Below are 16,335 nucleotides of genomic sequence, written 5' to 3' on the forward strand. Positions count from 1 at the left end.
TGTGACATTGGGATGTAAGTTTTTATGTTAATTTTATGATGTTAGTTTATTTTATTTCACCTCACTGATTATTTAACAAAATATTTTTATAAATTTTGACGGCCTTATTTTGAGCCGAATATGTTTTTAATGAGTTTTATTTGGTAATTGAAGTGAATGTGAAACTTTTACCCATGTGATTTTGTTTACCAATATATTTTATTTATTTATATATATGTCGGGGTAGAGGGTGTCACAATAATAATATTAAATATGTTTGAAGACTAATTAGCTCAGAGTTAGATGGACACTCAATTGCGGTTCTCTTTTTGTTTTCTGGTTGGGTTTCTAAGGAGCAACCGGGATTTTTTGTGTCTAGTACAAAACAAAAATGTGCCCCACTTTTTTTTTTTTTTTAAAAAAAAGAGATCCCTAAAAGCATTTTAAGATTGGTTTTTCAAAAAAGAAAAAGGAGTACATCATAAGCATCACCTCACAAATCCCCATAAAGTTATCTTAAAAATTTTGAAAAAGGGATAGAGGGTAAGTACCAGGGCCCTACTCACGCCTCATCATTTGTTTGTTTTTTGTGGTTTCTCAGCCACGTCTACACAACATGTACATCTATCATCTATGCCAATCTAATGTATTGTAGTAGTATGATGCTCAAATGGAAGGAAATTGACTACTAATACTCAATACCAAATTCTTTAAAAAATATAAATGGGATAAAAAATATAAATGGGATAAAAATATATAAATTATAAATTTTAACATAATATTTAAAGTTATATTAAATATTCACGCGACACGTATCACTATTCTTTCATAAATATCTGTCGAGCCCTGTGCCACTGTGTATATTTGGCTAGTACAGTGTATTTATGTTAAGCTCCTCGTAGGATTGAAATATTTAGTTGATTATATTTACAGACGATAAAATTATTCTATACGGTAAAATTCTTTCTCTAAATATTTAATATGATTATATATTTAAGATTTAAATTTAAAGACATGTAGTTAAATTAAAATAACTTTATCTAAGTTAATCAACATGTTTGATAGTATATGACAAAAGCGTGTATTAAATGAATGATAACTGCTAAATAATTATACTTTGATAATAGAAAATGAAACAAAATTGTCTTTAAAATAATTATTTAGCAGTTATTTATGCTTAAATGTTAAAGAATTGATGTTTCATTGAATTTTGGTTGTAGATATAAAAACTGGAAGTTTTATAAGCAAAAAGTGGGAAATAACGAAGAAAAAAAGAAGAAATCAGAAATGGCTCAACCCAGCATCTCGCTTAGCGTGCAGTTTGCGCTAAGCAAGACAGGAGACACAGGCGCTAAGCGAGGCATTAAGCACGAGAGTCAGAGTTCACGCTCAGCACGCAACAGAAACAGAACCCACTAAGCGCACAGAACGCGTTAAGCACGTGATCCAACAGAACAGAGCACGCTAAGCGTGCAATCCAATAGAAGCAACATGCGCTAAGCGAGAGGAGCTCGCTAAGCACATGATCTAAACGTGCTAAGCGAGGGAGGTTGCACTAAGCGAGCCTACGAAGGCCCAAAGCCCACTTCAACAGCTATAAATAGAGAGTTTGGCCAAGGGGAAACGACACACTGAGTCTCAGAGCACTCTCACTACTACCTAAAGCCTGAGAACTCTTACTCTCTTCTCTCTTTTGTATCCATTCTTTCTTTCATCCCTCTCATTGTAAAGCCTTCATGGACATGAGTGGCTAATCCCCTAGTTAGGACCTGGCAGGCCTAAAAAGCCAAGCGATGTATGGTGTACTTCAGATTTATCAATGCAAAAGAATTTCTTTCTAGGTTTTTTTTTATTCTATGATCTTTTCTATTTTATCTTGCATTTTCATGTTTACATTTTTTGGGGGTTAGATGCTCGAGAGAGGGTAACTTCTAATAAGATTTAAAGAAAAGATGCAGCCATTAGTTTTAGAAGTTAGATGCTCAGGAGAGGGTAACTTCTAATAGAACAATAAAGAAAAGATATCATAAGGAAATCATTGCTAGACATAGAATGGTAACTTTATGCCCATGCATTTAGCAAACATCTAGAATCTATTCTTCATGCATTTTATTTATTGAGTCTTTTTAAAGGAATTTGGGAGATAGATAAATAAAATAAGTTTGTCATCGTGAGGCATCAGGGGTAGGTAAATGGACAAATGTGGGTAGAATAAATCCAATTAAATTGATAAAGAAAAATCATAAATTCATACATCCTAGGCAAACAAGGCATGCTAGGTCTTAACATTCGCATTTCATTGTATTTCCTTCTTTAATTATTCTGCTTTAATCCTCTTTCTTTTTATTATTCCATTTGATCGTCCTTTTCTTTCTTCTACCCCTTTCTCTATTAATTCTTCACTTATAAATTGAAAAGTATCCAAGATAAGTACAACACAAAATCCTTGTGGAATTTGACACTCAGACTTCCGATATTTTATTACTTGGACATTTGATACACTTGTCAAACGCCTAACAATGAATAAAAATTTGCAACTTAAAAAATGGGTATAAAAGAACCATATCATTACAGAACGAGACAAAATTACATAGACACAAAATACATCTACAAAAAGATGAAAATAGACTAATTAAAAATTATAAATTTATTTACAACATTATCCTAAATTAAGTGTTTGACATTGTGAATTAATCATAATGATGAGTTGTGTTTCTAATAGAAAATATTTTCTGGGTTCTTTCTTTCGTAGTGAATGAAGTGGTTGTCAATGGTCTCACCAACAGGTACGTGAATTAGTCACTTTTTTAAATTTTATTTTGATCTATGCATTTGATTTTTGAGGTTGTAAGCTTTTTCTCTAGCTTAATCTAAAGGGGTTTGAAATTATTATTATTTTGAAATGTTTGTTGCATAGGTGCATTTATACCTATGAATATGACAATTGGTAATGTGCGTTTTGTTATTATTATTATTATTATTATTATTTTGGTAACTTGGAATCATTTGTCGTTTGAAGCCGAGAAAATATTTTACGGGTTCTCTCTTTCATAATAAATGCAGTGGTTGTCAATGGTCTTGCAAACAAGTACGTGGTTTAGTCACTTTTTTATTTTGATCTATACGTTTAATTTTTAAGGTTGTAAGCTTCTTTCTCTAGCTTAATCTAAAGGGGTTTGAATTTTTTTTTTTTTTTTTTTGTACTATGTGAAGCTTAAGTCATGATTCATAGTATGGGAAGTTGTAAAGTCTTTGGAAGCGTGTCAAGTAAGTAAAGAGGTATGTGTGTGACTTAATGCATGCAGAAGGTGAAAAGATTATGAAGTTGTGTGTGACTTAATGCATGCAGAAGGTGAAAAGATTATGAATTAAAGATTTCTAATTAATTTAACTGGAAAAAATTAAAATAAAAAAGTTAATGAATATATATACAATAAATGCGAATAGTTTGTTGATTTACACCATAAAAAAATTAGTTGACTTACTAATAATGATTTCTAATTGGTTGATAATAATGATATTTTTTGGTTTTTAAACATTTAGAATAACCTTTCTTATAAGAATATAGATGTAATATTTTTTAAATAATTAAGCGAGTTAATATAACGTATGAGGATTGTCTGTGTAATATATTTTAAATTTTCACTTATTGATAAATAAAATTATAATAGTCGCATTGTGGTTCCAATTTAATTATACGATGAAAAATTATGAAAATTTAATTAATTGCATATCTGGCATTCACGTGCAACTTCATGTGTGTGTAAGTTTTTATTCGTTTTAAAATATATAAAACTAATTCTTTTATTTTTACTGAAAATGCATAGTGTAAGTTACATTTGTAGTTTAAATTAATTCTACTTTATCACGTGGAATGTAATTAAGTTTTTAACTAAACTTATAAAAATATCAATTAAGAGTTTTGAATCGTGATTTCTTTTCCTTGTTTTCTTCTTTCATTTTTCTTCTACCATTCTTTAACCATTGAATCAATTTTGTATTTCCTCTATCTTTATGGTAAAATAAGTTTTACAGTTGTGTGAGCCATTTTGAATTCTAAGGAATATGGTTAAAGATGGCGAACATTTGTAGAGGGGAAAGGACGAATTATTCAAGCAGTGACATCATATATGCAAGTGATTTTATGTGAAAACCTTGGCTTGGCTTGAATTGTTCCAATGCTCTCCATTGAAGATGGTGATCTGTCCCAAGCACAAAGCCTAACCTACACATTGGATAAATGCTTCTCTTCATAATTATGCCACAATAGTATATATCATTATCATATCAAATTCTCAAGAGAGTAAAAAGGGTGTGAATCAAGTGGGCAAAAGTGGGAGTGGAATAAGAGATGGGTTATATAGGGATCTTACATTAATATACACTCTTCCTTCCTTTTAAATATCTTAGATATAATGATAACAATTCAAAACCCTAGCTAGTGATACTGGTGGGATTACACATGGTCAATTCATCAGTCTTACTCAGATTCCTTTCCCTTTTTTCTTCACGATTTCCAACGCCCAAACCTCCTTTCATGTATGACTACTGTCGCTGGTTGATTACACTAATTCTCTCTCATTCTATATAAATCTCACTCAATTTTTTAATCGATCACATGTATTCATGTGTGAAGTTGTTTTACTGGATTTTATGAAAGAAAAAATATATGTCAGTAATTGGTTACTATGAAATATAAAATTTTGGTCTCTATACAAAATGTTAATATTTGTTAGCAGACAACATAAATTTTTTAATTAAACCATAATAGTATTAAACCAATGTCAAGCCTCTTCCTCTGGACATCCAATGTTAATGAAGTTGGAAGATCAACATAAAAAAATAATCAATCCTCAGTTCACACAATGCCAAAGAAAATTAACTATAAATAATGAGAATTTTATTATATTTAAGTAATCAGAATGTCTTGTCTTTCTCATAACCCATAGTTAAAATATGTCCTTCAGTGAAGCAAATTTTTTATTAAAAAATAAAGATAGCAATGACAAATACAGTCTATTCCCCTTTCTTTTTCAAATACAAAATGCTCTCTGCCCCAATAGCATTAATATTAAGGGAGTCAAATGATTCAATTGCTAGCCTAGAAATGCTGCTCATTTGCAATACTTGTTTAACCACATCGCAATGTTAAGGTAGCTTTCAAAGTTTAATCGTGACCTGAACAAAAGTTATAACCAAACTATATTATCTATTACAATTATGATTAGCCGGAAGAGAGATGTTTATGTAAGATTTGTTTACCTTTCAATTCCATGAACATCATTTGGAAACACAATGACTTTAACCTGTACTCCTTTCTCCCTTAAAGCCCGAGCATACTAAAAATATAAACAATATGGTTTTTTTATCTATTATTTAAACTTATTCAAAGACAAAGATACCAAAAATCCAACCATACATTCACAAAAACCCAAAAATCTCAGGAAAGCATCAACAAAATAATACCAAAAAAAATACTTAAGCTAAAGAAGCGCTACCAAATGTCAAGTCCTTCGAAAGTTAAGGAAAAAAAAAACAACCAAACGTTACAAAAAAAATTAGAATAATTTTTTTAAAATACGAGTTAAGCTAAAGAAGCCTTACCAAACATGTAGTCCTTCAGAAGTTGCGGGATGAGAAAAGAAAGGAAGTAAGAAACTTCCTAAAAAAAAGCACAAGAAACTTTGTCATTAGAATCACAAAAGTTAAAATGAAAAGAAAAAAAAAGATGGATGACAATCACCACATACCCACAACTTCTACTTTTTGGACGAAACCCATTTGATTTCTCATGTGAAAAACATCAAGAAATACATTAAAGAAAATTGAGGGAAATTAAAAACAAATATGAAATACCTGTAATAATAAGAAAGATGTAAATGAGAAAAAAAGATGAGAAAACAAACTTACCAATGATATGGATGCAGTGGTGAAGGAACTCACTGTGCATGAAAACGACATAGAGATGTATATTAATATAAAAAAAATTACTTAGCCACACTTTCTCCCAGACAAACCCCACCAAAAACTGATTCAAAGACAAAGATACCAAAAATCCAACCATACATTCACAAAAACCCAAAAATCCCAGGAAATCATCAACAAAAAAAATACCAAAAAAAAAACTTAAGCTAAAGACGCTCTACCAAATGTCAACTCCTTCGAAAGTTAGGAGAAATAAAACAACCAAACATTACAAAAATAAAATTAAAATATTTTTTTAAAAAAAGAAGTTAAGCTAAAGAAACTGTACCAAACATGTAGTCATTCAGAAGTTGCGGGATGAGAAAAGAAAGAAAGTAAGAAACTTCCTAAAAACAACATCAAGAAACTTTGTCATTAGAATCACAAAAGTTAAAATGAAAATAGAAAAAAATGGATGAGAACCACCACATACCCAAGCCTTACCAAACATGTAGTCCTTCGGAAGTTGCGCGATGAGAAAAGAAAGAAAGTAAGAAACTTCCTAAAAAAATGCAACAAAACAACAATGATGAATTGATGATTTGTAACATTCTAGGCATCATCTTAAAACAAAGTAAGCAGTTAATCTATATCTAAGATGCGCATATGATATCTGATACTGATAAATAGTTGCATAGTGTAAAGGAAAAAGAAAACGCTTTGTTAACAGTGTTTCTGACTCGCGGAATCAAAATTAGCTTGCCAACATTGAGAGAGATGCGAAGTCGGAACTCAAAACTGCAGAAGCAGCCAAACAAATACGGGCAAGTTAGACATTTGATGGTTCCATTCAGCAATGCTTTATCTTTAATGAGTAAAAATGTAGAAAGGGAGAAGGAAAAAGAGGCAACCACAGTTTGAATCCATATATACCTACAGGGTGTCTTTAAGTCAACTTTTGTTGACTTCAATATTAGATCCACAGATGACTGATTGCCTAAGGGAGGAAGAGGTGAATGGTCCCTATCCAATGACCACATCCTGTGTCTTGCAAATCCATGTTGTTCAAGTGAACTGGGATTACCAAACTGAAATAGAAATTGCATTGAAAATGTTCAACAAAAGTCAAATATGTTTTCACCACCAGTGAGATGAAATAAAACTAACCTGTGCTAGGCAAGCTGATATTCCTCCTCTGATTGTTTTATGTTGTTTCCAATTAGCCTATTTAGTAGAAAATCCCCATAAATGACATAAACTATATGCAAACTATAGCAAATAAATGAAACAAATTCAAAAGAAATTTGATCTTCAAATATCATTCAAGGTTGACAATAAAATAGAGAAACATGAATTCAACTTCATGCACTAATTTTGCATTAGTGCTTCTTATGAATGTTTTTAAAATTAATTGGTCATGCTATATATTTTGTTAATTAATTAGCTAGACATGTTACGTCATATTGCTAACATTGTTGCAGCAGCTATTGCCTTTCAAAATGGAAAGCATCTTATGCATAGAACAACATCATTGTGGCAATTAAAATATCCAGTAAAAATGAATCAGAAGACAATAAAAACTCTACTATTTTTACACGTTACTACTCATAAAAAGAAGTTCTTCCTTTCGATGATTCTTCCAAGAAACAATTTGCCCTCCATAAAGAAGAACTTGAAATCATATTTCAATAAGTTAAGAATTGTTAAGGGAAAGTCATTAGAATCACAAAAGTTAAAATGAAAAGAAAAAGAAAAGATGGATAAGAATCACCACATACCCACAGCTTCTAGTTTTTGGACGAAACCCATTTGATTTCTCATATGAAAAACATAAAGAAATTCATTAAAGAAAATTGAGGGAAATTAAAAACAAATATGAAATACCTATAATAATAAGATGTCTAATATATCTATAATAAAAGAGTAGTCCAATGAAAACCCTATTATACCTATACTTAAAACGTTGACACGTGACACATTTCTCGTTTTTTTGGTCTTTTTGTCCCTCCATTTTTTTGTCTCGTTTTGTTTTGTTGCCATCGCTACTGTTTGCATTGCAGATGCAGTGTCGTACCTATTAGTCCTTGTTGCTCTAACATATGTCACTCCTTTATTGGCGAATTTTTAACTCCCCATTTAATTCCACTTAATAATCCGAATCAATTCCTCTCTCTGTCTTTCTCTTTCTCATTACTCTCTCTTCCTCAATCTTCTCATTCTCCGTCTTTCTCTTTCTCTTCCTTAATCTTCTCCTCTTTTTCTTTTATCTCTTATCTTTTTGTTTCTTCCTTCATCTCACTTAATATATTTCTCTTTCAATCTTTTCCTTCAAATCTATTTGAAGTTTTTGTAGTTCTCTGAATCATGGAGATCGCGTCTTCGAATTTCCTCACACTTATATGGATTGTCGCTCGAGGAAGAGAGCGAGATTAGGCTACGACATCCCTGAAGTTCCCAAGATAACTTTTTGATCCTAAAATCTGAGTTTTTGATATTTTTTCTTCTTCTTTTTCTTGCGCTTTTATCTTTTCAGGTTGTAGATCTGGTGCAATTTATGCAAATTAGGTATGTTTGATTCAGGTAACATGCTTTTTTGCCTCGCAGGCTTAATGTGACGATTTTTTATGTTTTGTTTGATGCAAAAAAACATGTTACATGAACCAAACATACCTAATCTACACAAATTCCACCATATCTACACCCTGAAAAGATAAAAGCGCAAGAAAAAGAAGAAGAAAAAACATCAGATCTCAGATTTTAGGATAAAAAAGTTACCTTGGGAACTTCAGGGATGTCCTAGCCTAGTCTCGCTCTCTTTCTTGGGCGACGATCCATATAAGTATAAGAAAATTCGAAGACGCATTCCATCTCCATGATTTAGAGAACTACGAAAACTTCAAAGATATTTGAAGAAAAAGATTCAAATAAAAGAGAAATATATGAAGTGAAATCAAGAAAAAAATAGAAAGATAAGAGATAAAGGAAAAAGAAGAGAAGATTGAGGAAGAGTTAAAGAAAGATGCAGAAAGAGAAAGATTGAGGGAGAGAGGATAACGAGAAAGAGAAAGAGAAATATAGAGAAAAACAAGATGGAAGAATTGATTCAAATTATTAGTAAAATTAAATGAAAAGTTGGAAATCCACCTAGAAGTGATATATGTTAGAGCGATAAGGATTAATAGATATGAATTACATCTACAATCCAACACGTCACGGTGACAACAAAACAAAATGGGACAAAAAATGAAGAGACAAAGAAGACCAAAAAATCAAAAAATATATCATATGTAAATGTTTTAAGTATGGATATAATAGGTACTCTTTTTATTATAGATATATTAGAAGTACAGAACAAAACAAACACTCACAGTGGGGACAGTTTTGCGAAGCAGTGAAACAAACGACCTAACCAAAATATCTTTCAGATCTCTGGCAGGATTTTCGTGTTTGTTTTGCTGTTCCTCTGCTTTCTCTCTCCTCTCCCGCACTCTCTCTCTCTCTAACCCAAGACAGTCTCTTTCTCTTCGAAGCAAGACGGTAGCTTTCCGACCCGGAAAACGCCCTCTCCTCCTGGGACTCCTCTGCCGCCAACCCATGCCGGTGGCGCGGCGTCACCTGTGACCCTCTCACCGCCACCATTACTGCCGTGAGCCTCCCCTCCGCCTCCCTCTCCGGCCCCTTTCCCGCCATCCTCTGCCGCATCGTCTCCCTAACCACCCTCAACCTCACCACCAACCTCATCAGCTCCACCCTCTCCGCCGTCGTTGCTGCGGTGTGCCGCAACCTCGTCGTCCTCGATCTCTCCCAGAACAACCTCGTGGGCCCCATTCCGCCACGCTCCAACACCTCGACCTCTCCGGCAACATTCCGCCGAGCCTCGCCGCCCTCTCCCGCCTCAAAACGCTCAACCTCGTCAGCAACCTCCTCACCGAAGCAATACCCTCTTCCCTTCGCAACCTCACTTCATTAAAACACCTTCAACTCACTTACAAGCTGTTCTTGCCGAGTCGCATACCGATCAACTCGGTAACCTCCGGAACCTCGAAACGCTTTTCCTCTCTGGCTGCAACCTCGTGGGTCCCATCCCTGACACCCTCAGTAACCTCTCTCACTTAACGAACTTAGATTTTTTGAAGAACGGAATCACCGCTCACATTCCGCAGTGGTTCACGCGCTTGAAGCGCGTGACACAAATTCAACTATTTAAAAACAAACACTCCAGGGAGTTACCCAAAGGAATATGGAACATGAGAGTTTGAGATTCTTCGACGCGTCCGTGAACGAGTTGGCTGGGACGATTTTGACGGAGTTATGCGAGTTGCCACTAGCATCGTTGAATTTATACAATAACAAGCTCGAAGGGGTTTTACCACCGATTCTTGCGCATTCTCCCAACCTCTATGAGCTTAAATTGTTCAGTAACAAACTTATTGGAACGTAGCCGAGGGATTCGGGGAGTAACTTGCCGTTGAACCACATTGATATTTGGTTTGACCATTTTCCAGCGAGATTCTGGCGATCATTTGCCAGCGGGGGGAGTTTGAGGAGTTAATTTTGATGTGCAATTATTTTTCCGGGAAAATTCCGGCGAGTCTTGGGGACTGCAGGAGTTTAAAGAGGGTTCGGTTAAAGAGCAATAACCTTTCTGGGAGTGTTCCTGATGGGGTGTGGGGTTTGCCCCATTTGAATTTGCTTGAGCTTTCGGAAAATTCTCTTTCTGGGAAAATTTCTAAGGCGATTTCTGGCGCTTACAATCTATCAAATTTGTTGCTTTCGAATAACATGTTCTCTGGGTCGATTCCTGAGGAAATTGGGATGTTGGATAATCTTGTGGAGTTTGCTGCTAGTAATAATAATCTCTCGGGTCGGATTCCAGAGAGTGTGATGAAGTTGAGTCAACTGGTTAATGTTGATCTTAGTTATAATCAACTTTCTGGAGAACTTAATTTAGGTGGAATTGGGGAATTGAGTAAAGTCACTGACCTTAATTTGTCACATAATAGGTTTGATGGAAGTGTTCCAAGCGAATTAGGAAAATTTCCTGTGCTTAATAATCTTGATCTTTCTTGGAACAAATTTTCTGGGGAGATTCCAATGATGTTGCAGAATTTGAAGCTCACTGGGCTGAATTTGTCTTACAATCAGCTTTCTGGGGATATTCCTCCTTTTTTCGCCAATGACAAGTATAAGACGAGTTTTATAGGGAATCCTGGGCTCTGTGGTCATCAACTTGGGCTTTGTGATTGTCATTGTCATGGTAAGAGTAAGAATCGGAGGTATGTGTGGATTTTGTGGTCCATATTTGCGCTTGCTGGAGTTGTGTTCATTATTGGGGTGGCATGGTTTTACTTTAGGTACAGGAAGGCGAAGAAATTGAAGGTGTTAAGCGTTTCGCGGTGGAAGTCGTTTCACAAGCTTGGGTTTAGCAAGTTTGAGGTATCTAAGTTGCTGAGTGAGGACAATGTGATAGGAAGTGGAGCATCAGGGAAGGTCTACAAGGTGGTGCTCAGCAATGGTGAGGTGGTGGCAGTAAAGAGATTGTGTGGAGCACCTATGAATGTAGATGGAAATGTTGGTGCTAGGAAAGATGAATTTGATGCTGAAGTTGAGACCCAGGGGAGGATCAGGCACAAGAATATTATGAGGTGGTTGTGGTGTTGTTGCAACAGTGAGGATCAGAGGCTCTTGGTTTATGAATATATGCCAAATGGGAGTTTGGCTGATTTGTTGAAGGGTAACAACAAAAGTCTTTTGGATTTGCCCACTAGGTATAAAATTGCTGTGGATGCTGCTGAGGGGCTTTCTTATTTGCATCATGATTGTGTCCCTCCCATTGTCCAGGATGTGAAATCCAACAACATATTGGTTGATGCAGAGTTTGTGGCATAAATTGCAGATTTTGGAGTTGCCAAAATGGTTACTGGAGTCAGCCAAAGGACATGATCAATGTCTGTGATTGCAGGATCCTATGGCTACATTGCACCAGGTTTGTGAAATTAAGTTGAGAATCAAATTTAAATTCTTAAACCCTGTAACACAAATGTTAGAATTTGCCTTCTCTAAAGTGAACAAGTGTAAATTTCAATGGTCGATGAAAAATTATAGGTTTATTTTCTAACATAGGAGTATTTAGATTTGTTATGCATCTCTATGGAATATATATCAACTGCATCAACAATTAAGATGCTTACGTCATCTAAAGTGAGTTGCTAGCTTTAAAGGAGTCGAATCTTGAATGTTAAGGCTAGCACATAAATGTTAGAATTTGTTGTTTTCTCCAAAGTGAACTAGAGTAAATAGTAAATTCAGTTGTTAAGGAAAAAATTAACGGTTTATATTCTAATATACGTATTTATGATTTATTATGCGTAGTTAATTTTCTTGTCAATAATTAAGAAAACTCACTTTCCTGACATGATACTTTAAAGAGCCAAATCCTAAATTAGTGAGCATTTCTTTGTATTTGTGTTTAGTTTGGCTATATGTTACTATTTCTATCATGTGATCAAGGTTTTAAATATCTGTCGTGGTCATGTTACAATTTTGTTGTGTTTGTTGATATCCTGAGAAATCATAGATAAATGTAGTCAATGCAGTCTCAATTATGGTCCCTTGATAGTTAAAAAATCTTAATGTTAGAGTTCAAATCACTATCGTCGACCGTTTTTTAAAACCTTACATGCATTATATTCCTGTCTAGCTAGACAGAAAGAAATGAACTTAGTTGATAAACTTTGGTAACAAGCATAAATTTAATTACTTATACATGTGCTACTTTTTTATGTGCAGAATACGCGTACACTCAGGGTGAATGAGAAGTGTGACATATATAGCTTTGGCGTGGTCCTTTTGGAGTTAGTAACTGGAAGACCCCCAATTGATCCAGAGTATGGTGAAAGTGATTTGGTGAAATGGGTTTCCTCCATGTTGGAACATGAAGGACTGGATCATGTGATTGATCCTACATTGGACTCCAAATACAGGGAAGAAATCAGCAAGGTATTGAGCGTAGGGCTTCATTGTACCAGCTCCATCCCAATAACTCGCCCTACAATGAGAAATGTGGTTAAAATGCTTCAGGAGGTAACAACAATTCCAAAATGTAGAAGTGTAAACGATGGAAACGTTCCATGTTTCCATGAAGGGGCATCTCATAATATCAGTGAAATGAAATGTAGTTTGAGCAATAATGTGCTCAAAGTTAATATATTAGACAGCTTAACTTTTTCTATTGCATTGTGAGAAGGGTGAAATATTTGAAGACATCAACGGCTCAATATATATCATCTTATTTGACAAGGGTGAAATATTGAAGCTCATATAAAGTATAGTCTAGGATCGCTTAATTTTGTTTAAGGGGATAGTAGTTGTATGTATCATACAACAACTGTAAGAAACCTTTATGGAGCGCGTTATATACAAATCTAGTAACATGCGAAAGTCATTCAGTAACCTGAAATGTTTTTGTGCTGTAGACATTGGCCACAAAATAATGTTTATAAATCTTTTTTTTTTTCTTAATTACGTTTTTATCCGTAAAATTTAAAATGAATCAAATATTGGTTTTCAAATTTAAAAAGAATCATTTAGTTTCTCAAATTTAAGAAAAATATGAATTTTTTCCCTCAAAACTATTATTTTGGAATTAATGACAGTTTTGAAAAATCATTTCAGTTTCTTAATTAGCATTTTAGAAGCTAAAAACGTATTTTCTTTTTAAAAATCTTAGTGACTAAATTTTTTTTTTAAAAAAAATAGGACACCAAAACTAGATTCACTCTAAATTTCAGAAACTAAAAACATAATCAAGTTTATTTTATTTTTTGTTTTTGTCTAAAACCATCCATATGTATGCATAGATTAGCAACACATTTTTTTGGGCAAATTTCCTTAGTGGGTGAAATTGTGTAGGTTTTAGTGAATAATTGAGTCTCATTAATTCTTTATTTAGTTGGTTTCATATTTAAACTATCAAAGTTACTTGGATTTTAATTAACTAATAAAGGAGTAGAGAAATTCTAACAATACATTATTTAACATTAGTATTTTTTTTAACATGTTCTCTATTGCATTAAAAAAACATGTTCTCTATTTAATAGGTCTCATTAGTAATTTTGTATTATTTATAAATCTTGTAGTTCTAATTTTTATTTAATGATTATCACTTATTATTTTATATTTTTTTAGTAATTTTTGTGATTCTCATCTCTTATTTTATATTTTTGAATCAATTTTAATCATTAATAATATATTAGAAGAAGCGTATTAATTTAGTAGACTCTCAATAAAAAATATATTGAAAAGAGTATGCTGCTAACATTATTATATTAAACATTCGAATAAGTTGAATATGTTTATGATAAACGGAAATTTTTTTCCTCTATGTTGTTAACGCAACTAACACTATCATGAATAAGAACATTAAATTGAGTTTGAATTAAAATATAAAATGACTTACTTTTAAAATTAGTCAAATTGATCGAGAATAGTCGGCAATAAATGATAGAAATCACAATTTTGACCACCCAATATATATTGCTTTTGCTATAATGCTTCCTAAGAAAGAGATAATTGAGGTTGGAGAGTACGGAAGGAAGCTCATTGGGAATGTAACGAATATTTTCTTTCTTTGGTAATTGAATATGGCGTTGGTAAGTTCTTTTCTACCATGTGTTGTATAATTGTATTGCATTGGCGACTTCAATTAATTAAGAGTGTGTTCATTTTGAAGGAAAAAATGAATAATGACTGCACCGATGAAAAGAAAGGAAATACAAATTTCTGTTCGTTTGGTTTGAGGATAAAGTGTCAAGAAAATTGTCGATAAATAGTGAGTTTTATACGTTTCATTCTCCAAAACTAACCTGAAAATTGATAAAAGTGTAGATGAAACTCAACTGCCCTAACCAGGTGGGATGTGTGGAAGACAGGACACCATTTTTCTTTTCAAAACTGAAAATGAAATTTATGCACATCCAAAGCACAATTGATTATGCTTCCTTCAATAATCGAATATCCTTTGTGCATAATCAAATATGTGTTGAAAGCTGTTTGTGGTATTATCAAATATGCCAGCGTCTTGCAAAATTTCACATAATAGATTATGTTTTTTTTAACTTAAGTTTTTTTTCCCTATTTCTTTTTAAAAATTTGGTTTTAAATCCTTAAAAAATTTAACCACTCAAAGCTCCTTAATATTTTCAAAATTCGATTTTTAGTTCCTGAAATCTCATTAAATAAATAAATAAAATGAGTTTAAACTTTTATTTAAAAACTAATAAAAGAAATTTTTAAAAGTTTAGGGACTGGTCAAACAAAAATATAGGGACTAAAAATCTTAAAGAGAAAAATTGAGAAACTTTGACGGATCAAATATCTTCATTTAGGGATTAAAAATTGAATTTTAAAAATTTAAACTAAAAAGTTAATTAATCATTTTTTTTTTGTTAGCCAATACCAACATACTAGTACAAAAGTAAAAAAAATAAAATAAAATAAAGGATTTTGTTCTTTAAAAGTAGATCAATTTTTTTTATTAAAAAAAGTGCATATTTTAGCATAATCTTTCCATATTGTTACAAAACAAAACAACTACCCATGAGTAAAATTATAACTGTAAAAATACTTATTTTTTAATTTATTTATTTATCATCTACTAAATCATTTTAATTCAAAATTTCATTTCTTTTCATAATTTTTTCATCTCAATCTCAGTTTCTACTTTCTTTAATTTTCATTCATCACACTTTTTTTTTTTCCTTTTCTGCTTAGCAACCGTACACAACCTAAAGTAGTAGTAATCATTGAATGACAATATAAATTAGTAGTAGTATAAATTACATATACCTACCTTTGTCAAAGGATTATTCCTGATATGCACATTTATTAAAAAAAAAACAAATGAAAACAGAATCTAATTTTTAAAGTATATATGTGTATGTATATGTGTTGATAACAATTAAAAAATATAAATTACATTTACCTACCTTTGTCAAAGGATTATTCTTGATATGTAAATTTATTAAAAAAATATAAAATCCAATATTTTTATAATTTCAATTTCATATAAATAAAACTAAAAGTAAGAAATTCAAAATAAATATTTATTTTGATTTTTTACATGTTTTAATATTTTAAATGGTTTTAAAAAATAATACTCTTTTTGCAACTAATAACATGTTCAAATATTTGTTTCAAGGAATTAAATTATTTAAGAAGAAAGTATAAAAATAATTTTATAAATCAATACTTAATCATAATCAACATAATTTCTTAAAATCAAGTTTAATTATATTCATCTTGATTAGTCAAATTATTATTAAATAATTTGTTCAAATTAAGTAATCAATTAGTTTATTATGATGAAGTCAATTAAAACAAACTAATGTAGTTTTATCAAATTTATTTATCATTTTAAATAACATTATATTAATAACTGAGGATCCGCCAAGC

The 16,335-nt window shown here is 32.3% G+C and overlaps 1 protein-coding gene, 1 long non-coding RNA gene and 1 pseudogene across 3 annotated transcripts; 2 read left to right on the forward strand and 1 right to left on the reverse strand.

Moving 5' to 3' along the window:
- Positions 1 to 3,787: 3,787 nt before the first annotated feature.
- Positions 3,788 to 8,852, reverse strand: LOC100796397 (uncharacterized). Of its 2 annotated transcripts, none has more exons than XR_005887386.1 (6): positions 7,833 to 8,852; positions 7,051 to 7,107; positions 5,730 to 6,971; positions 5,584 to 5,641; positions 5,242 to 5,318; positions 3,788 to 4,204 (listed from the first exon to the last, which is right to left on the reverse strand). It is a non-coding gene; the product is annotated as an uncharacterized lncRNA (long non-coding RNA). The 2 variants fall into 2 exon arrangements; XR_005887387.1 differs by lacking the exon at positions 3,788 to 4,204 and adding an exon at positions 4,216 to 5,157.
- Positions 8,853 to 10,123: 1,271 nt separating this feature from the next.
- Positions 10,124 to 11,772, forward strand: LOC112998553 (receptor-like protein kinase HSL1). Its single transcript, XM_026124660.1, has 2 exons — positions 10,124 to 10,320; positions 10,389 to 11,772. The coding sequence occupies exons 1-2, from the start codon at positions 10,124 to 10,126 to the stop codon at positions 11,770 to 11,772; spliced, it is 1,581 nt and encodes a 526-aa protein (XP_025980445.1).
- On the forward strand, positions 11,572 to 13,342 carry LOC100796926 (receptor-like protein kinase HSL1; annotated as a pseudogene).
- Positions 13,343 to 16,335: the final 2,993 nt, after the last annotated feature.

The sequence above is a fragment of the Glycine max genome, chromosome 12 (genome assembly GCF_000004515.6).
Source record: "Glycine max cultivar Williams 82 chromosome 12, Glycine_max_v4.0, whole genome shotgun sequence".
In the NCBI taxonomy this organism is placed as follows: domain Eukaryota; kingdom Viridiplantae; phylum Streptophyta; class Magnoliopsida; order Fabales; family Fabaceae; genus Glycine; species Glycine max.